This window comes from Halichoerus grypus, chromosome 15, assembly GCF_964656455.1.
Source record: "Halichoerus grypus chromosome 15, mHalGry1.hap1.1, whole genome shotgun sequence".
NCBI classification, from domain to species: Eukaryota; Metazoa; Chordata; class Mammalia; order Carnivora; family Phocidae; genus Halichoerus; species Halichoerus grypus.
The window spans coordinates 52,238,135-52,259,027 of record NC_135726.1 but is presented as its reverse complement, the minus strand read 5'-3'; the positions used below and the strand labels follow the sequence as shown (position 1 = coordinate 52,259,027).

The following is a 20,893-nucleotide window of genomic DNA, read 5'->3' as shown; positions in this document are numbered from 1 at the left end:
CCTGCTCTGGGCCTCAAGGCCCAGAAACCTGAGTTACTCTCTTACTGCAAGCCACAGGCTGGGGCCTGACAGCCTGCAGCTGGGGGAGGCGGGGCGGAGCAGCCCAGACAAGCCAGCTCTTAAATAAATAATTAGGAAGGTAGGAAGGGAAGGTCTGGGCCAGTCTCCAAGGCCCCAGGCTGCAGCTTCCCAGCCAGGCTTGAATGCCTGAAGCCCCCGAGTCTTTTGGCTCTGATGTACCCAAGTGTCCTGCCTCCTCCTCTCTTTCCTGTTTTGGAAGGAGTCAACCCACATTCCCAGAGTCCCTACTGTGGGCCCAGCCGGCCCCTGCCCCTACCCCCCACAGGGCAATGCTGGGGACTCAGCGGTGGTCAAGACGGCCCCTACCCGCAGCCCAATGGAGGCGACAGACCCATCCCCAGACAGTGACCATCCAGAGTGGGCCGGAGTTGGAGGAGCTTGGAGGGACACCTGACCCAGCCTGGGGGTCTGGAGGACTCAGGGGATCCCTGAGTTGGAATCTGAAAATCTGGGTTAAGCAATGAGAAGGTTGTGTGAGAAAAAGATGGGGGGAAGAACCGCAAAGGTCAGGAGGGGGCAGACCTGGTAGGGCTCCGCAGACCAGTGTTTTTCAAAGCGTTTTGAGTTTAGGACACTCGATGGGCAACAGAAGGCGTATTTTATTTGCAACCCAGCCTGTGTATGAACAGGTGTGCACACACAGATAAAGTAAAAAGCCACGAAACAATAATTACTTATACACTATGCTCTGATATTTAGTATTCTTTTTTTTTTTTTTTTTGTATGTGAGAGGTGTGGGGGGAGAAGCAGGCTCCCCAGATGCTCGATCCCAGGACTCTGGGATCATGACCTGAGCTGAAGGTAGATACTTAACCGACTGAGCCACCCAGGCGGCCCTGATATTTAGTATTCTTTAATCAACAGCCTGAGGCTCACTATTTTATGCCTTACTACCAGGTTGACACCTGAGGTTTGAAAATATGGACGTAGAGGCTGCTAAGAACCTCTGCACTCCCACCAAAGGAGTGGAATTCTAGAAGCAGCAGGGATGATCATCTTCAGGGCTGGTCCCCTATATTCCCATTCCCCTCTCCTTCTGGGGGATGTGGTAGGATTTTACTTCCTTCCATTTTTGCCTCAGAGCCCAGGAATCTGTATGTTAATATGCAAAGGAAGCTTTTTTTTTTTTAGGATTTTATTTATTCATTTGACAGAGAGAGACAGCGAGAGAGGGAACACAAGCAGGGGGAGTGGGAGAGGGAGAAGCAGGCTTCCCACAGAGCAGGGAGCCCGACGCGGGGCTCGATCCCAGGACCCTGGGACCATGACCTGAGCTGAAGGCAGATGCTTAACGACTGAGCCCCCAGGTGCCCCACAAAGGAAGCATTGTGATGGGGGTGTAATAAGACTCCATGAGGACAGGGCAGAGCGCCCTTGGCCACCACTATGTCTGCGGCAGGACCCAGCACAGGGTAATTGCATGATTTAAACTAAAGCCTTTTTTCCCCTGAAGATTTGACTTGATTTGATTTGATTTGATTTATATTTATTTTTAAGTAGGCTCCATGCCCAGCGTGGAGCCCAATATGGGGGTTGAACTCACGACCCTGAGATCCAAGACCTGAGCTGAGATCAAGAGTCAGGTGCTAGTCAGAATGGCTAAAATTAACAAGTCAGGAAACGACAGATGTTGGCAAGGATGCAGAGAAAGGGGAGCCCTCCTACACTGTTGGTGGGAATGCAAGCTGGTGCAGCCACTCTGGACAACAGTATGGAGGTTCCTCAACAAGTTGAAAATAGAGCTGTCCTAAAACCCAGTAATTGCACCACTGGTTATTTACCCCAAAGATACAAATGTAGTGACCTGAAGGGGCACCTGCACCCCAATGTTTATAGCAGCATGTCCGCAATAGCCAAACTATGGAAAGAGCCCAGATGTCCATCGACAGACGAATGGATAAAGAAGATGTGGTGTGTGGGTGCCTGGGTGGCTCAGTCCTTAAGCGTCTGCCTTCGGCTCAGGTCATGATCCCGGGGTCCTGGGATCGAGCCCCGCATCGGGCTCCCTGCTCCGCGGGAAGCCTGCTTCTCCCTCTCCCACTCCCCCTGCTTGTGTTCCCTCTCTCGCTGTGTCTCCCTCTGTCAAATAAATAAATAAAATCTTAAAAAAAAATGTGGTATACATATATGTGTGTGTGTGTATATATGTATGTATGTATATATATACTCACACATTATATATATATAATGGAATATTATGCAGCCATCAAAAAATGAAATCTTGCCATTTGCAACCACGTGGATGGAACTAGAGGGTATTAGGCTAAGCGAAATAAGTCAGTCAGAGAAAGACAATTATCATATGATCTCAATGATACGTGGAATTTGAGAAATAAGACAGAGGATCATAGGGGAAGAGAGGAAAAAATGAAACAAGATGAAACCAGAGAAGGAGACAAACCATAAGAGACTCTTAATCTCAGGCAACAAACTGAGGGTTGCTGGAGTGGAGGGGGGTGGGGGGCATGGGGTGGCTGGGTGATGGACATTGGGGAGGGTATGTGCTATGGTGAGCGCTGTGAATTGTGTAAGTCTGATGAATCACAGATCTGTACCCCCGAAACAAGTAACACATTATGTGTTAATTTAAAAAAAGTCGGGTGCTTAATCGACTGAGCCACCCAGGGCCCCCTGAAGATTTTATTTTTAAGTAATCGCTACACCCAATGTGGGGCTCGAACTCATGGTCCCAAGATCAAGAGTCACATGCTCTTCCGACTGAGCCAGCCAGGCGCCCCTCCAGCTTCATTTCTTGGCACTTTCCTCCTTGAATTTTCCACTCCAACCAAACAGAACTATTCTTGGTTTCATAAATTCCTCACCTCCAGGTCTTTGCCCTTCCTGTGTCCTCTGTCTGTACCCGTTCCCTCTTTCCTTTCCTGGTTAGCTCTGACATCCTTCCAAATTCAGCTCAGATGCCCCCTCCTCCAGGAAACCCTCCCTGACTTCACTTCCCAGACTGGACTTCTCCCCTGGGCTCCTCTATCCCAGCACTTCTCACTTGGGGTCGTCACTGTTTGTCTCCCCCACTGGACTCTAAGGCCAGGAAGACAGGAGCTAGGCCTGTCTCAGTCACTGCCGGGACCCCAGTGCCCCTCAGTACAGGGCTGGGCACCCACTAGGTGCTCAGAAAAAGTTTGCTGAACACACAAATGCAAATCTGAGGGAGGAGAGGCTGCATCGCCTGGAAGCTCCTGATCACAGGTCTGATGGAGAAGGCTGATGCCCCGAAGTTAACTCAATCCCACCTGCTGTCCGATACCCAGTCCTCTCACGGAGGACACCATTCCAAACAATACCCATTTCACAGACGGCGAACTAAGGTCAGGAGGGTCCTCCGTGTTCTGTACTGTCCAGATTCCACACTGCTCAGCTCAGCCTTCTCCTGGCCCCTCTCACCTCCTTCCCAGAGCCCCAGGCCTTTTCTTTTCCGAAGATGAAATTCCTGAAATTCGAATCTGGGTAGGATGTTTGGCTGAGCAGAATTGGTATACTTTCCTCTCTAAGCGGAGGAGGGAAGGGGGTGGGACACTCCTGGCCAATCCTGGACCAGACCCTCAAACCTTCCCCTCTTGGCCCAGGCCCACCCCACACTTCCCGAAAGTTCTGGGATTCTGGGCTCCCCTGAGTCTTTGAGACTCCTCCCTCCAACTTGCCTCCCCATCTGACACCCCTGTGCTTGAAATGTGAGAGCAGCAACTATGTGAAGGCTGGCCTAGGCCAGTGTTGCCCACGGAGCCTGGGCCACTTCTCCATACCCAGGGCCCTGATTCCCGGGAGGGCTGCCAGAAGCTTCCCTGCCCCCAGCCTGGCCACCTGCTGGCACGGCCCCTGAAACCAGCACCAGCTGTCAGGTCCCACCTGCTGCCCTCGCCCAGTGACTCCAAGGCATGAACACTTCTGGGGGGGTGGGGGGCGGGGAGCACCAGCCTGTGAGTTTGTATCTAAGGGAAAGTGTGGAAGAAGCCTTTTTGACTTTTACCTTAGATAAAATGTTGATTTCCAGAAGTCATCACGGCTTAAAATACCAGGAGGCTGCAGTTTGCCCATAACCAACCAAAGCACTTCGTACACATGAACTTGGTTCATCATCCCTCCGTGATCTCTGAGGCCAGATGCCCTCATCGCTGTCTCACAGCTGAGTAAACCATGGGGCTCACGCTGAACCGCAAAGCCACGCTTTTCTTTCTAAAAGCCACCACTTCAAGCACCTTCTGTGGATTTTTTTTTAATTTTAGATTTTATTTATTTATTTGAGAGAGAGAGTGCTCTTCTGTGGATTCTTGCAGAGATAGTCAATGCATTTGAGACAGAGGCTGTTCAATATTTGTTTTTCCCCACAGATGATAGGGTACCCCGTCCTCTACACCCCCTCCTGCACCTTGTGTGTTCCTCTTTAACAATATTTCTTGACACCCGATTCATTACTGAAACCTGCCCTCCACCCAGTTCCTCATCTGTCTCATTCTATTTGATGTCTCTCTGTGTTCTGTTCCGTGGATGTGGTTTGTTGACTGATTGAAGGAATGAATTACTGGATAGACAGATGTCCAGCTGAAGAATTTGGACTTTATCCCAAGGGAAGCCACTCAGAGGGTGGGGTGACCAGGTTAGAGCCATGCTTGGGAACGTTCTGGGCTCTTTTCAACTCTGGGGCTTTGCACGTATGGCTCCCTTTGCCTGGAATACTCTCTCCCTGGGCTTGGTCCAACCCTTTGCTATCCCAGCTGGGATGTCCCCTCCCCCAGGAAGCCCTCCCTGACCCCCAGGTTGGGTCAAGCATCCTTTCTGGGCTCCCCATCACTGCCCTGGTCACTCTGTGTCATCACCTTCTGGGGGTGGGTGGTCTCCCTTATTTTACCGTGAGTCCCCAGAGGACAGAGCCAAGAATGTATTGGTCACCAGCACCACCCATCACAGGCCAAACATTGAGCTCAGAATAGATGATGGTCCCTTGAAAGAAATGCCTCTGCTTGGGGGGGAGCCAACGGCAGGGGTAGCCATGGTGTCCCATGGGGGTGGAGGGCACAGGCTGGGGTCGGAGACGCCTGAGTTCAAATTCCCTGCCTAGGTAGGGGGTTTGGGCTACAACACACCTCGTGTCCCCAGCTCCTTCCAAATCAATAAAAAAGTAGAGTGTAAGGTCTCAAGGATTAGTGGAGATAAGATAACGTCTCTCTCTCTCTTTTTTTTTTTAGATTTTATTTATTTATTTGACAGAGAGAGAGAGAGCGAGAGAGGGAACATAAGCAGTGGGAGAGGGAGGAGCTGACTCCCCGCTGAGCAGGGAGCCTGATGCGGGGCTCGATCCCAGGACCCTGGGATCATGACCCGAGCCGAAGGCAGACGCTTAAGGACTTAGCCACCCAGGTGCCCCGAGATAACATCTTTTAAATAACAGCATTTCAAACAAGGTGGACGCCTCTCCTCCTGCCGCCTTAAGGCTTTACACCTGCTCTTCCTTTACCCTAGAATGTTCTTTCCGTATTGAAGGCTCCTTCTTGTCATGCAGGTCCCGTTGCAAATGTCACCGCCTCAGAGTGGCCCATCCTGACCCCTCCACCTCTTTGCCATACAACACTTCAGCTTTCTCCAGAACTTACCCTCTGGTAGGCTAAGGTTATTTCCCTGTCTCCCCTCACTAGAATGCTGGCAAGGAGTTTTGTCTGTCTTTCTTTCGTTCTTTCTTTCTTTCTTTTTTTTTCCCTCACTGCTGAATCGCCACACACTGAACAGCACTTGGCCCTTAGGAAGGGCTCAAGGAATATTTGGAGAACAAATAAAGTGCTCAGGGGGGCGCCTGGGTGGCTCGGTCGTTAAGCGTCTGCCTTCGGCTCGGGTCATGATCTCAGCCCCCGCATCGGGCTCCCTGCTCAGTGGGGAGCCTGCCTCTCCCTCTCCCACTCCCCCTGCTTGTGTTCCCTCTCTCCCTGTGTCTCTGTCAAATAAATAAATAAAATCTTTAAAAAAATAATAATAAAGTGCTCAGGGACTGGCCCCTGATGTTTTGTATCGAGGGTCACTATGGGAGCACTCGAATTTATGCCCTGGAATTAAGGCTCCAGGACAAATGAGGAAACCGGTACTCAGCTGGTAAGTGGTGGAGTCAGGATTCGAACCCATGTCCGTGTAGATTTAGTACCCACACTCTCTAGCACACAACCAAGCACACGGGAGCTGGGCGGGAGCTTGTTAAATGAATACGACTTCAGCCTATGAGGGTAGGGGGCTTCCTGAAGTAGTTGAGGATGGGAGGACTTGGGAGGGGAGAGACACCGAAAGGAGGTCCACACCACATTCCAGTGTGCCTGGGCGACACATCTTCAGAGCTTGGGCAGATCTCAGCTCGCCTGGCACCAATGCCTGAGATCCTCCAGGATGTCACCAAAAGTTCTCGAAGCTCCTTCCCAAGTGGGTCTGGGGCTGGGGCTGGCAGTGACCAGGACGGAGAGCTTACCACCAGGGCCCAGCAGCCCCCAGAGCTGGTCTGAGCCCAAACCATGTTCTCCAATAACAATACCAGCAATTACAGGAATAGTACCAGTTAACTTTTTAAAGGGCTGACCTGCACCCTGTCTAAATGCTTTAAACATATGATCTCCTTTGATCCTCACAGCACTCGAGGTGTGATCTATTCTTCTTCTTCCCATTTTATAGGTGTAGAGACTGAGACTCACAGAGGTTGTGACTTGCCTGAGGCTCCAACAGCTGCCTCGGGGGGACGCTTCTGAGGTTATCACTGTCTACAGTCTTTGAGCAAATGCCAATGCGTGAAATGTCCTCGGAGAACAGGACAGCTGGGGAAGGAATTAGGATTTCTTTTTTAAGATTTATTTATTTATTTTAGAGAGAGAAGGAGAGCGAGCACGAGCGGGAGGGCCAGAGGGAGAGAGAATCTCAAGCCGACTCAGCACTGAGTGCAGAGCCCCATGTGGGGCTCAATCTCACGACCCCGAGATCATGACCTAAGCAGAAACCAAGAGTCAGATGCTCAACTGACTGTGCCACCCAGGCACCGAAAGGAATTAGGATTTCAGCACTGCCGGGAGGAGTAGGGAATCGTGAATGGTGACTGATTCACTGGAAACGACTCAAATGACCAAGAAGGAATTTAGGGAGGCAACCCAATAGGTAGGGTTAGGAACTTGGGAGGCAGGCATGCAACTCCCAGCCTCCTCAGGTGTGGCCTCAAGGCACGTGACTTCCTCTGGCCCTAAGCCCCAGTTTTGGGCATCCAAAGAATGGGTAAAATAGGGGGACCCACCTCACCAAGCAGTTATGAAGATTCCAGTGAAATCAGGCCTATGCATTTGTCAAAATCAACAAATGGTGCTTACAATCTGCATTTCATTGTATGTGTATTTTACCTTAAAAGGAAAAAAAGGGGGCTCTTGGGTAGCTCAGTTGGTTAGGTGACCAACTCTTGATATCAGAGTCCTGAGTTCAAGTCCCACGTTGGGTCATGCCCAGCATGGAGCCTACTTAAATATATACATATATATATATGGAAATATTTGGTGAAAGCATGTGTAAAATCATTAGCACAGTTGTTAGATTGAATTCTAATTTTTAAGGGGTGAATTGTGAATTACATACCCAGGGGAAAGTGGATTATAACCCTAAACTAAGAACTGCTGTTATTGATGTGTCGGGTTCTGAACTGGGAACATTTATTTAAAAACTTTTTATTTTATTTTATTTTTAAGTAATTTCTACACTCAACGTGGGGCTCCAACCTACAACCCCGAGATCAAGAGTCGCATGTTCCCCGGACTGAGCCAGCCAGGCGCCCCTGGAACATTTATTTATTTATTTATTTATTTATTTATTTATTTTAAAGATTTTATTTATTTATTCATGAGAGACAGAGAGAGAGAGAGAGAGAGGCAGAGGGAGAAGCAGGCTCCCAAAGAGCAGGGAGCCCGATGCGGGACTCGATCCCAGGACGCTGGGATCATGACCTGAGCCGAAGGCAGATGCTTAACCATCTGAGCCACCCAGGTGCCCCTGGAACATTTATTTTTTAAACTATTAACATTTTTAAATAAATAACTCCATCTAATTTAAATCTTACACCAATCATGCGTGGGATGAGTATTAATAATCTGTATTTTACATTCAAGGGATTTGAGTTCCGAGAGGCGACAAAATACCGAACTCAGGGCGGAGGCAAGGCAGGCTGGGTCGAGCCACCTGCGGCTCACTTGCTCTTCCTAGAGACCCTCAAGCGGGAGAACCGTTGTGGGTTAACGGCCCCCACCCACGTCCGGATTCCTTTGGCGGGAAAAAAGGTTTCCCTTCGACGTCCCGCCCCCAACCGGGCCCCGCCCCGCCCCTCCGGTGCCCCGCCCCTCGATATTGCTAGACTTGGTTAGTCGGCCTTCTACGGGTGACTTGGCCAGACTCTGGCCTCGGTCCCACCTCTCGCTCGCAGGAGGGCTCCGAACGCGCCTCAGCCAATCGGCGCCCGCGGTTCGCTCCCCGCCTTCCCAAGCCTCGCCCCTGCCCTTAATCCTGGAAGCTTCCGCCGGGTGGGCTCAGAGCCACGCGGAGCGCCCGCGAGCTTTCCCCCCGGAGCCGCCGCAGTTACCTCCCAGGGTCCCGGACCCCCGCCTTCCGCTTCCTAGGGGCCTGGATCTCCTCTCCCGGACTGAAGAGCCTGGCTCCCCTCTTCCCGGATCTCTGTCTCCCGCCCCCTAGATTCAGGCTCCCCAGCCTCGCTTTCCAGGACCCCCGCACCCCGGATCCCTGCCTCCCGGATCTGCGCTACCAGGACCTGACCTCTTGAGGACCGCTGCCGCTTGGACGCCTTCAGCCTTCCAGAGCCGAGGACCCCAGGTCCCAGCCTGATAAACTCCTGTATTCCCATCCCTGGGGCCGAGAAACCCAAGTGCTCCCAGATTTCGGGCGCCGGACACCACCTGGGAGAGCAGAAGAGCCTCAGCGCCCAGCTTGGGGATCTCAGACACCCCAGGAACCAAGGCGCTGTGAATTCCCAACTCCGGGGAACCTTCCAAAGTTCCAGCCTCCAGGCTGTGTTGCAAAACTCTCCGTTCTAAGGAACGTCAGCGTCCCGGGAACGAGACCCAAGCGCGCCCAGCTTCCAGGCGCTAAGGAACTCCGGGGCGTTCATCATGGTGGCCGATCCGCCTCGGGGAGACCCCAAGGCTGAGCCCACCGCGAACGGTGCCCCGACGCTGGTCCCTATAGAGGACCCCGGCGCAACAGGAGGCGGATGCGGCGGTTCCCGGGACCGGGTGCGCCGCTGCCTTCGCGCCAACCTGCTGGTGCTGCTCACCGTGGTGGCCGTCGTGGCAGGCGTGGCGCTGGGTCTGGGGGTCTCGGGGGCCGGCGGCGCGCTAGCTCTGGGCCCCGCGCGCCTGGCGGCCTTCGCCTTCCCCGGCGAGCTGCTGCTGCGCCTGCTGAAAATGATCATCTTGCCGCTGGTGGTGTGCAGCCTGATCGGCGGCGCCGCCAGCCTGGACTCGAGCGCGCTCGGCCGCCTGGGCGCCTGGGCGCTGCTCTTCTTCCTGGTCACCACGCTGCTGGCGTCCGCGCTCGGCGTGGGCTTGGCGCTGGCCCTGCGGCCGGGCGCCGCCTTCGCCGCCATCAACGCCTCGGTCGGGACCTCGGGCGCCGCGGAAGAGGCCCCCAGCAAGGAAGTCCTCGATTCGTTCCTGGATCTTGTGAGGTCAGACCCCGCCCGCCCGGTGGAGTCGGTGGGGGTGGGGGTGGGGGAAGGGGTGCCTCAGCCACTTGGGGAGGGGACGCGTGTTAGCGATGGCGGGAGTGGCCACGTGAGTCGGAGAGGGCATCCCCGGGGCCTGAGGAAGACAGGACGGGGTGGTGAGGGATGGTGATCGTGGCGCTCTGAGAGTCAGAGTACAGCGGGCGAGGACAGACCCCTGGGAAAGGAGGCTTCTCATGTGGGCGCCCGGGGACATTAGCGGCGACCCTACAAGAAGGTGATCGGCGAGGAAGTCTTATAGAGGGAAGAAGGAGTAATGCTTGGGGGAGTTTGGGGAGGGAGGGGACATAGGAGGGGCTCCTGGGACGGGAGAGGATCCTGGGGGTGAGGGGGGGGCTTGGAGGGGGATTTGGGGGTGCTAAAGGCCTCAGGATGGGGCTTCTGGATCAAGATTTGAGTCCAGGGTCAGACGGCTTGTAACCCCTGGGTAAGGAGTCCGAGGGGGATCAAGAGGAGATCTGACTGACCTCCAGCCCCAGGGCTCCCCACACTACGTGTCACCGGGACATAACCAGGTTTTTTTCTCAGCCTCCCTTCCCAGCCCAGTTCAACTGGGCCCTGGCAGCTTCCCTTTTATATGTTCCTGCTAAACCCTGCCATCTCCGGGACTTTCCGTTCCATTTCCTCCCGTCTGGGGAGCCTGTCTGGGCTTTCCCTCCACCCCCCCCAAACCCACATGAGGCTGCACAGAAGGGGGCCAGTTAGAAAGAGAGCAGACTCTTTTCCTTCTGATCTCTGCTCCCCACCCAAGAATGGCTCTCCCAGCTTTGAGGAGGGCAGACCCCTGGGTTGCCTTTGGGGTCTGCTGACTCAGTGTCTCCAGGCTGGTTGGGGACTTCCTGGAAGTGACGGGAGGAAATGATGAGTCACGGAACTGGGTTCTCCCAGCTGCTTGGGGGATCCGTGACGGCTGAGATGAGAGACTTGGGGGCGGGCTTGGTGCCTAGAAGTCGCAGTGCTGGGCGCCTCCTGGCTGGGGGAGATTAGCAGGGTCCTGACCCAGCCCTGCTGGGCCTGGGTGGGTACAGTCCTTCTGGCCAATGGGCACACCCACTCGGAGGCTGTTGATGTGCACAGGCCTCCCCTGTGTGCCGAAATAGAAGGAACTGGCACTTGGCCAGCTCCTCAGAGACTTAGCTGGAACATCTCAGAACCGCACAACTTTATAGGCAGTTGGGCCACAGCTGGACACAGACACTCAGCCACAGCCGCGGCCTCTCACACAGACACATAGCCTTACACCAGTTGTCACGCGTGCACTCACACACACACACACACAGGATACTAGCATCCCTTTGCACAGCCACTCACGGATGCCAAGGACCACACCAGTACATCGAGCGTTGCTCAAACATCCATGCTCAAGACCCCATACACACCAACACCATCCCACGTATCTGAACACTAACCTGCACCGCCCACTGGATACCAACATGTGAGCAACATCATTGGTGGAGGGAGGACACCAGAAGGCCGGGTGGTTAGAACTACGCAGCCGGCTGGCTGGGTTCAAATCCCAGCTCGGCCACTTCCTAGCCAAGGCCAGTTTCTTTCCCTCTCTGTGCCTTGGTTCCCTCTTCTATAAAATGGGGACCAGAGGGCTGTCGTGAGGATCAAATGAGTGGATTTAGGGGCGCCCGGGCGGCTCAGTCGGTCAAGCGTCAGACTCTTGATCTCAGCTCGGGTCTCAATCCCAGGGTGGTGAGTTCAACCCCCGTGTTGGGCTCCGGGCTCGGTGGGGAGCCTACTTATTTATTTATTTTTAAAGATTTTATTTATTAGAGAGAGAGACAGAGAGTGAGAGAAAGAGAGCAGAAGCGGGGTGAGGGGCAGAGGGAGAAGCAGACTCCCTGCTGAGCAGGGAGCCCGACGCGGGGCTCGATCCCAGGACCCTGAGATCATGACCTGAGCTGAAGGCAGATGCTTAACGACTGAGCCACCCAGGCGCCCTGCGGGGAGCCTACTTAAAAAAATAAAAAATAAAATAAATAAATGAGTGGATTTATGTCAGGCACTACAAGGACTGTCGTCCCCACATTTGCTGTAATTTTCGTCCCACTCCGAGACACGCTCGCTGGGGTTTACCACACGCCGCTGCACAGATACACATTCATGACACACAGCCATCCTTTGTCACTCTGTCTTGCTACCTCTTTCCAACACACCCAGATCTTCCCCATACCCTGTGACCCACTCAGCCCGGGCCCCAAGGCCCGAGCGTTTCTCAGCCCTCCCGGAGGAAGTGGCTGATGCAAGATGCTCAGGGTATTAAGTTTGCTGCGTGGGGTGGAGCTGAGGCCCTGGGTGACCCTGCCCCAGCCTGCCTTGGGAAGGCAGTGTTCCTCACCTCCTCCAGTCCACAATCCCTCGGGGCTGGCCGGGGCTAGCAGGCCAGCCTACGGGGCCCTAGGAGGCCAGCTCAGACTCCCCACCCCCTGGAAAAGTGTGCGGGCCAGGGCCCAACTCTGCCAGGCCACAGCCAGCCTGAGGCCTAGGTGGCGACCACACTTGGGTGCCAACGGGGCCTCCAAGATTCTTCCCATCCCAAGAGGCCAACGCAGCCCCTCCTACACATTCCCCTCCCAACCTCCCCTCCCTCCCCGGGGTATTTAATAACGTGCCCCCCTCCGTGTCTGTCTCTGCAGAAATATCTTCCCCTCCAACCTGGTGTCTGCGGCCTTCCGCTCAGTGAGTCCTTGGGGGTATGTCCCGAGGGGTGGGGGGCGGGCTGGGAGGGAGACAGCCAGTTGCAGCCCCTGGGTGCCTGCTTTTGGGTGGTCTCTGAAACCCCTCCATGCCCCTCACCAAGACAGGAGAATAGGGGTTCTGAGCCCCTTCTGGGTTCTAATTCTAGCTGTGTCACCCTGGGCAAGTGCCTTTGCCTCTCTGAGCCTCAGTTTCCGCCTCTGGGAAATGGGCACATGGTATGAAAATCCGTCCTCAGTGGGCTTACTGGCAGGATGCAAGGAGATCGTGTTTAGGGGTGCTTCGGGCTGGCTTGGAGCACTGTTAGCGCCAGGACGGGGTGGGGGAGCCTCTGTGGCAGTTGATGTTGACTCTTGCCCACCCCTACCTGCAGTACAGTACCTCCTATGAAAACAGATGGATCAATGGAACCAAGGTGAAGGTGAGAGCAGGGGAAGGGGGGTGGGGCCCCATCCCTCGGCCCATTGCGGGGGTTTTGCCATTTTGTTCCCACCCCAGCCTTTGTTTGCCCCCCCACACACCGGGGGTCTTCTGACATTTGGTGGTATTTGTCTTATACTCTCTGCAGCCGCTGCCCAATTTCTATCTTTTCTAGTCTCTCCATTTTTGCCCCTTTCTTCTCCCTCCCCGGTGCAGGCTCCTTTTCTGCCCCTGGCTCCCCTTCTCCCACCTCCCCTCAGCCTGGCACAAAGTAGTCCTTCCAAAGCACAAACCTGACCCTGTCTCTCCCCTACCCAGAGCCCCTTTAGGCTCCCTAGTGCCCTCGGAAGCAAGCCCAGGCTCCTTGCCACATTCCATGGGACCCTGCGAAGTCAGGCTTCTGCCCAGCCGCCCACCCAGCCTCATGTTTTGACTCTGGCCAGCCTATTCCAGCCACAGTGGGTTTCTTTCTGCTCTTTGAATGCCCAAGGTGCTCTCATTTCCAGACGGTTGCACATTGTTTCCCCTCTCCAGAACCTTCTACCACCTCTCTTTACCTGGTCAATCCTCCTGTTCTCCAGCTCTCAGCCCCTTCCTCCACGAAGCCCCCCCCTGATTCCCCCACCACACCACCTACCAAGCTGGCATCCCCCCTCAGTTCCGACACTCCCTTGGGTTTCCCTATTCCAATCACTCTGAGTGGTCCCTGGAGACAAGTCTATTTCTCCTGGACTTGGACTGTGAGCCTTAGGAGGAAGGGACAAATGAGCTCCAGGAGCTGTTTTGTCTGCGTTGGGTCCCGGCAGGGCCCAGGACAGGCCCTTAGTGACTGTTCAGGTTGACTGAGCGTCCTCCTCCCATCCCAATCTGTTCCTTGCTCAAAGGTGCCCATTGGCGATGAGGTGGAGAGTATGAACATCCTGGGCCTGGTGGTATTTGCCATTGTCTTTGGTGTGGCCCTGCGGAAGCTGGGGCCTGAGGGAGAGCTGCTCATCCGCTTCTTCAACTCCTTTAATGACGCCACCATGGTGCTGGTCTCCTGGATCATGTGGTAGGTGGTGGTGGTGGTGGTGGGGATGTGGGATGGGGCAACCCTCCATCCAGCCAGATGGCCTGGATTCACACCCAGCATTGACCATCCCCTGGCTATGTGACTTTGGGCAAGTGATCCTACCCTGTCTGTGCCTCAGTGTCTTCATTATAAGATGAGGACTATGTAGTATTCCATGGGAGCTGAGACTGACGCCAGCACCTTCTGGAGCCTCCTGGAAGGTGACAAAAAGCCAGCCAAGCTGTGGCCACAACTTAGCGAATGCATCTGCATTGCAGAGATTTGAATGGGATCAAATGTCCGAGTTACCATGAAGATGAAATGAGTAATAGGTGGTCTAGGTAAAGCACTTATAAAGTGTTTTAAATGTCTAGCGCCTCCTGAGCATTTACTTACTGTTAGCTATGATCACTATCATTATGACTTCCCACCTGGATGCCCTATAACAAGTGACTTAGCTCGCTCTGCCTCGGTTTCCCCATCTGGAAAATGGGACTGAGAGTACCAGGCACAAATGAGTGTGAAGTTCTTGGGACACCGCCTGACTTATAGCATGCCGACAGTAAACAGTATCGGCTAATATTTATCAGATAGTCACTTGTATAACTTCTGGGCTCAACCCACTGGCCGGAGCTTGGGCATTTGGCCAAACCTAGCTGCACAGGTGGCTGGGCAACGGGGCCTTTCTTCTGCTACCAAAGAGCAGAAGGGGTTTGGGCGACAACTAGCCATAGTGATCAAACCGGGAAGGCAGTCTTGGGAGGCCTCCTGGCTGGGAGGCAGGAGCACCCCTGGGATCGTCACTGCAGGAGGGGGTGATAATTCCAGCCAAAGTTTATAGATCACTTATTGTGTACAAAGAGCTTTCAAGGCACTTCCCCTGGCACCCCATTTCCTCCAACATTCCTATGAGGCCGGTAGCCTAAATGTCCCTGTTTTACAGACCTGTTAGATTTCAATTCAACTGTAGCTACAGAGGACTAAGATAGGAGCTTGTGTGGGATTGTGGTAAAGGTTCAATCGTGTTCCAGGCTCAGCCCATCATAAATGCTTCGTATCTGCGGGTTGTTATTAAGACCCAAGTGACGGACTTTTTAGTTTTCATGATGTGGTGAGAGATTGTATCAGTTTTGTTTTTTTTTTAAAGATTTTATTTATTTGACAGAGAGATACACAGCGAGAGGGGAACACAAGCAGGGGGAGTGGGAGAGGGAGAAGCAGGCTTCCTGTGAGCAGCGAGCCCGATGTGGGGCTCGATCCCAGGACCCCGGGATCAGGACCTGAGCCGAAGGCAGACACTCAATGACTGAGCCACCCAGGCACCCCGATTGTATCGGTTTAAATCATCCTCGCTGCTGTAACAAACGAACCCAGAACATGTAAATGACTCACTCATGGGGGCCATGTGTTCAGTCCAAATCTGGTTAGTGATTCAACTCCAAGCGAGCGATAGGAACCCCCAGGCTTCTTTATCTCCCTGCTGTTTTCAAGGGGAAAGAGCTTGGAGGATGGCAGGGAAGGTGCCCAAACCTCAGCACACGCCATGTTTCCTGCCCACAAGGGAGCCTGTGGTCAGGCTGTGTACTGAGCACCAAGCCTGGTCCTGCGTGGACACGCAGTCAGAGGCCGCAATCTGTCTCCTGGGCACTTAGGTATGCCCCCGTGGGCATCTTGTTCCTGGTGGCTGGCAAGATCGTGGAGATGGAGGACGTGGGGATGCTCTTCGCCAGTCTCGGCAAATACATCCTGTGTTGTCTGCTGGGCCATGCCATCCATGGGCTCCTGGTGCTGCCTCTCATCTATTTCCTCTTCACCCGCAAAAACCCCTACCGCTTCTTGTGGGGCATCATGACAGCGCTGGCCACTGCCTTTGGGACCTCTTCTAGGTATGGCTTTGGGGCTGACTAGTGCAGGATTTTTAAGCTTAAGGGGCCTGGAGTGGGTATCAGTATCTGGAGACCCTTGACATTTTATAATTTGGGGACACTGATCTGGATATAGGGGCCATACTTTCGTGAGTTTCTCATAAGGTTCTGGAATACACCCACCTCCCCCATTAGAAAACCACTGTCTTAGAGATTTCTTCTTCTTTCCTTCCTGGGAACCCCTCCTCCTCCACAAGGCCTGGCCCTGGGGGGCAGTGGTCTAGCGCTCCACCCTGGATCTAATCATTTAGGAGCCCTTTCCACCGTCTTCTAGGTATTTTGTCCACCTGTGCCCTCAGAACCCGGCCCTCCCCACAGCAGGGTTCCTCAGAGAATAGCAATTCTTAGCCAAGATCTATTATTGGTGGAGCAGGGAGGGAGTGTGGGTCAGCGAGCTCCAAGGCATTATAGAATTTAGGTTTGAATTTTTATGTGTATTTTGAAGGATAGCAGCCTGTACTCTTCCCGGGGGTCCAGGACTCCTATATTTTGGAATCCTGGCATTCTGCAGGATCCCAGGGGCCTCTGGCTCTGGGAAGAGAAGGGCATGGGCGTGGAGAGCTGGGGAGGGCTGGGCGTGGCAGGGGGGGGGGTCTAGGCTGGTGGGCGGAGCCTGCAGTGCGCTGATTGGCCAGTGGGGGTAGTCGACTGGGCGGGGCTTCGGCGGGGGCGGGTCACGCGCTGACTGACAGGGCCGCCCCTCAGCTCCGCTACGCTGCCCCTAATGATGAAGTGCGTGGAGGAGAGGAATGGCGTCAGCAAGCACATCAGCCGCTTCATCTTACCCATCGGTGCCACGGTCAACATGGATGGTGCGGCGCTCTTCCAGTGTGTGGCCGCGGTGTTCATTGCACAGCTCAACCAGCGATCCCTGGACTTTGTGAAGATCATCACCATCCTGTGAGTGTGGGGTGGCTGTGGCCAGGACCCCCCCCCGGCCCCTCTGACACCTCCCCACAGCGTGGATGCGGGCTGGAGGGAGCCAGCTTCCCATGCCGCCGAGGCCCCTCTCCCTGACCTCCGCTGTCTTCCCCCAGGGTCACCGCCACGGCGTCCAGTGTGGGTGCCGCGGGCATTCCCGCCGGAGGCGTCCTCACCCTGGCCATCATCCTGGAGGCAGTCAACCTGCCGGTTCGGGACATCTCCTTGATCCTGGCTGTGGACTGGCTGGTGTAAGTGTGGGTTTGGGGCTTCCGGGGCCTAACGGGTACAGCCCCTGGGGAAAGGGGGTGAGCAAGAGGGTCATTGAGAGCCTGTGGGCAGGAGAGGAGAGCAAGAAAGGGGATGGTGTCTTGAACGTTCTAATCAGAGGGAACGAAGGGATCTTGGGGGTTCGTTTTTTGGGGGGGATCTTGGGGGTTCTAAGAAGAACCCCAGAGAGGTAGTGTGCCCCAGTGGTTAATATATTGAGTGGACTCTTAGGCCAGGCTGCTTGTGTTCAAATCCCAGGGCCACCTCTGCTAGCTAATGTGACCCAGGTTGAGTCCTTCATCGCTGGTCTCAGTTTCTCCATCTGTAAAATGGAGAGAATGGCATGGTCTCTCCTTGAGGATCAGATGACGGAAACATATAACTCCCTTATAAGAGCCCCTGGTCAGAGTTACTACTTCTCAGCCACATCACTCCTAGGTATAATGCCGAGAGAATTGGAAACATGTTCACAAAAACTTGTACATGAACGTTCGTAGTGGCATTATTTATAATGGCAAACAGGTGGAAACAACCCAATGTCCATCAACTGATGAATGGATACATAAAATGTCATATATCCATAACAATGGAATATCATTCAGCAATAAAATTGAATGAAGCATGGACATATGTACACGCTACCACGTGGTGGACCCTTGAAAACCTCATGCTAAGTGAAAGAAGGCAGAACACAAAGGACCACATATCATATGATTCCATTTCTATGCGATGTCCAGGATAGGCAAATCTGTAGACCCTAGGTTAGCAGTTGCCAGGCTGGGGAAGGAGGGAATGGGGGATAACTGCTTGGTGGGTGTGGGGGTGTCCTTTTAGAGCAATGACAACATCCTGGAATTAAGTAGCAGTGATGGTCGTACCACTCTGAATATACTAAAAACCACTGGGTTGTATACCTTTTTCTTTTTTTGAGAGAGAGAGAGCATGCGCATGTGTGAGGGAGGGGACACGGGGGAGGGGCAGAGGGAGGGAGAATCTTAAGCAGGCTCCGCACTTAGTGTGGAGCCCGGCGAAGGGCTCAATCTCATAACCCTAAGATCATGACCTGAGCCGAAATAGAGTCGGACATCCAACCAACTGAGCCACCCAGGTGTCCCTGGATTGTATACTTTTGAAGGGTGAATTTGGGGCGCCTGGGTGGCTCAGTTGGTTAAGCGTCTGCCTTCAGCTCAGGTCATGATCTCAGGGTCTTGGGATCGAGTCCCGTGTTGGGCTCCCTGCTTGGTGGGGGGTCTGCTTCTCCCTCTCCCTCTACCCCTCCCTCCGCTCATGCTCTCTCTCTCTCTCACTCTTTCTCTCAAATAAATAAAATCTTTTTTTAAAAAGGGTAAATTTTATGGTATGTGAATTATACCTCAATTTTCTAAAATGGCACACACACAAAGTATAAAGAGGAAGGGAAAAGAGCTCTTTAGAAAGGCCTGAGTGAGGGGGAGGGGGGATTGGTTAGCCCGGTGATGGGTATTAAGGAGGGCACGTACTGCATGGAACACTGGGTGTTATACGAAAACAGTGGATCTTGGATCACCACATCAAAAACGAATGATGTATTGTATGGTGACTAACATAACATAATAAAATTAAAAAAAAAAAAGAAAGGCCTGAGTGAGAAAGTAGTATTTCAGGGGGAAGAGGAGAGGTTGGATGGGTCTTCTGAGGCCCCAAGAGAAGGGAGGGGTGACTTTTTGAGGTTCCAGGAGGAGCAAATCTTGTGTTTTATTGGAAGAAGAATCGTTTGGGCTCCAGGGAGGATGGAGGAGGGGATCTTTGGGGTTCTGAGGCAGAGAAAGTGCGGGATACTTTGGGATTCCACAGGAAAGAAGAGAGGTGAGAAGTAGGGAGCTTTTTGGATTCTGGATGAAAAGATCTTTGAGGTCTAGGAGGAAGGGATATTGGGGATCCTGGGAAGATGGAGGGATGAGCTGGGTCTAGGATCAGGGTTCCATGAAGGAGGGCGCCATGGGGACTCCAGGCTTTGCGGGGAGAAGCGGGAGAGTTGAGCGCTACCCTCTCTCCTCCCACTCACTTCCCTGTAACTCCTGCCTCTTCAGGGACCGGTCCTGTACCGTCCTCAACGTGGAAGGTGATGCCTTTGGGGCGGGACTCCTCCAAAATTACGTGGATCGCTCAGAGTTGCAGAGCTCGGTGCCAGAGTTGATCCAAGTGAAGAGCGAGATGCCCCTGTCTCCCCTGCCCATCCCCACCGAGGAGGGGAACCCCCTCCTCAAACGCTGTCCCGGACCTGCGGGGGATGCGGACCCCTGCGAGAAGGAATCAGTTATGTAAACCCCGTAGGGACGTTCCCTGCCCTGATGGGGCCACTGTGGACATTGGGATCATGAACTGGGGCTCTGGAGGCCCTACCTGCACACTCAGGGGACCCAGGGGCCTCAGCTGCTGCCCTGCCCCACGACATCAGATCTGGGAGGCCTCAATGCTGGGGTAGATGTGTATGTGTGTGTCTCTCCCCAGATCTCCCCCAGTCCTCAATTCCTGTTCCCACCCAAAGCTAGGAAACAAGATGGAGAAATAGTGTAAATGTGGGCTTCTGCCCTCTGCGAGGAAGGATGTTCCAATGGGTTTGCTGGCTATTTTGGTGGCTGTAACTGTGTGTGTGTGTGTGTGTGTGTGTGTGTGTGTGTATGTGTGTTGTGACTCTACGGTACATCCCACCCTGTCCCCAGGCCCTCTGTTCCCTCCACAGTAACAAACACTCCAGGGGACCCTGCCCGGGTGGGGGACACCAAGGACAAAGACTGCTGTCACTCCAAAGGACCTTTTTGAGTAATAAAGTTGTGAAGCATATCTCATCAGATGTTTTTAAGACTAAAAGCACGAGCCACACAGAAAAAACAAACACGAAAAATCGGGCTTCGTTGACATAAAATAGCTGTTCATCAAAAAACCCCACTGGAGAAACCACGATGAGCTGCCACTGCACACCTGTTGGAAAGGCAGAAAGCAAGTGCCGAGTGTGGCTGAGGAAGTAGAGCTACCGGATAGAGCCCCACACTCTGCAGGCGGGAATGCACAACAGTCCAGACACTTGGGAAAAGTTGCTGGGCAGTTTCTTACCAAGTCAACATAATACACTTACCTAACAGCTCAGGAGTCCCACTTACCAAAGAGAAGAAAAAACTTCAGTCCACCCAAAGCCCAGTACACAAATGTCTATGGCTGCTCTCCCCATAATTGCCAAAATTTGGAAATGCATCAATTGATAGAGGAGTACAAATGTTATGATGGATGGCCGCTCAGCAAAAAAAAAAAAAAAAAGATCTATTCCATTTGGATATGCATCCCATGGATAACCTTTTGAGTGAAAGCTGGAAACAGTATATGCTACCTAGTTCCGTTTCTATGAAGGTGTGGAACGGGCTAAACTGGTCTATTGTGAGAGAAATCCAAACAGTGATGACCTATGAGGGTGACTTCGTGACTGGGAAGGGGCCAAGGGAAACTTCACGATGTAGCAAACCCGTATCTTGAGGCGGGTGTTGCTTACACAGACCTATACGTTTGGAAAAATTCGCCTGTACACTGAAGATCTGCATTTTATTTTTTATTTTATTTTTTATTTTTTTTTAAAGATTTTATTTGACAGACACAGTGAGAGAGGAAACACGAGCAGGGGGAGTGGGAGGGGGAGAAGCAGGCTTCCCGCTGAGCAGGGAGCCCAATGCGGGGCTGGATCCCAGGACCCTGGGATCATGACCTGAGCCAAAGGCAGATGCTTAACGACTGAGCCACCCA

General features: G+C 53.4%; 1 protein-coding gene across 1 annotated transcript; it reads left to right on the top strand.

Moving 5' to 3' along the window:
* The first annotated feature begins 8,508 nt into the window (after positions 1-8,508).
* SLC1A5 (solute carrier family 1 member 5) lies at positions 8,509-19,945 on the top strand. Its single transcript, XM_036114019.2, has 8 exons — positions 8,509-9,772; positions 12,475-12,517; positions 12,909-12,956; positions 13,840-14,006; positions 15,659-15,892; positions 16,637-16,831; positions 16,969-17,103; positions 19,192-19,945. The coding sequence occupies exons 1-8, from the start codon at positions 9,216-9,218 to the stop codon at positions 19,424-19,426; spliced, it is 1,614 nt and encodes a 537-aa protein (XP_035969912.1). The 5' UTR covers positions 8,509-9,215; the 3' UTR covers positions 19,427-19,945.
* The last annotated feature ends 948 nt before the right edge of the window (positions 19,946-20,893 follow it).

Excerpts from the sequence above, each read along its gene's own strand:
- SLC1A5 (XM_036114019.2), top strand. The coding sequence starts at position 9,216 with ATGGTGGCCGATCCGCCTCGGGGAGACCCCAAGGCTGAGCCCACCGCG. Across the intron at positions 14,007-15,658 it reads CTGGTCTCCTGGATCATGTG|GTATGCCCCCGTGGGCATCT; the intron begins GTAGGTGGTGGT and ends CTGGGCACTTAG. Across the intron at positions 15,893-16,636 it reads GCCTTTGGGACCTCTTCTAG|CTCCGCTACGCTGCCCCTAA; the intron begins GTATGGCTTTGG and ends GCCGCCCCTCAG.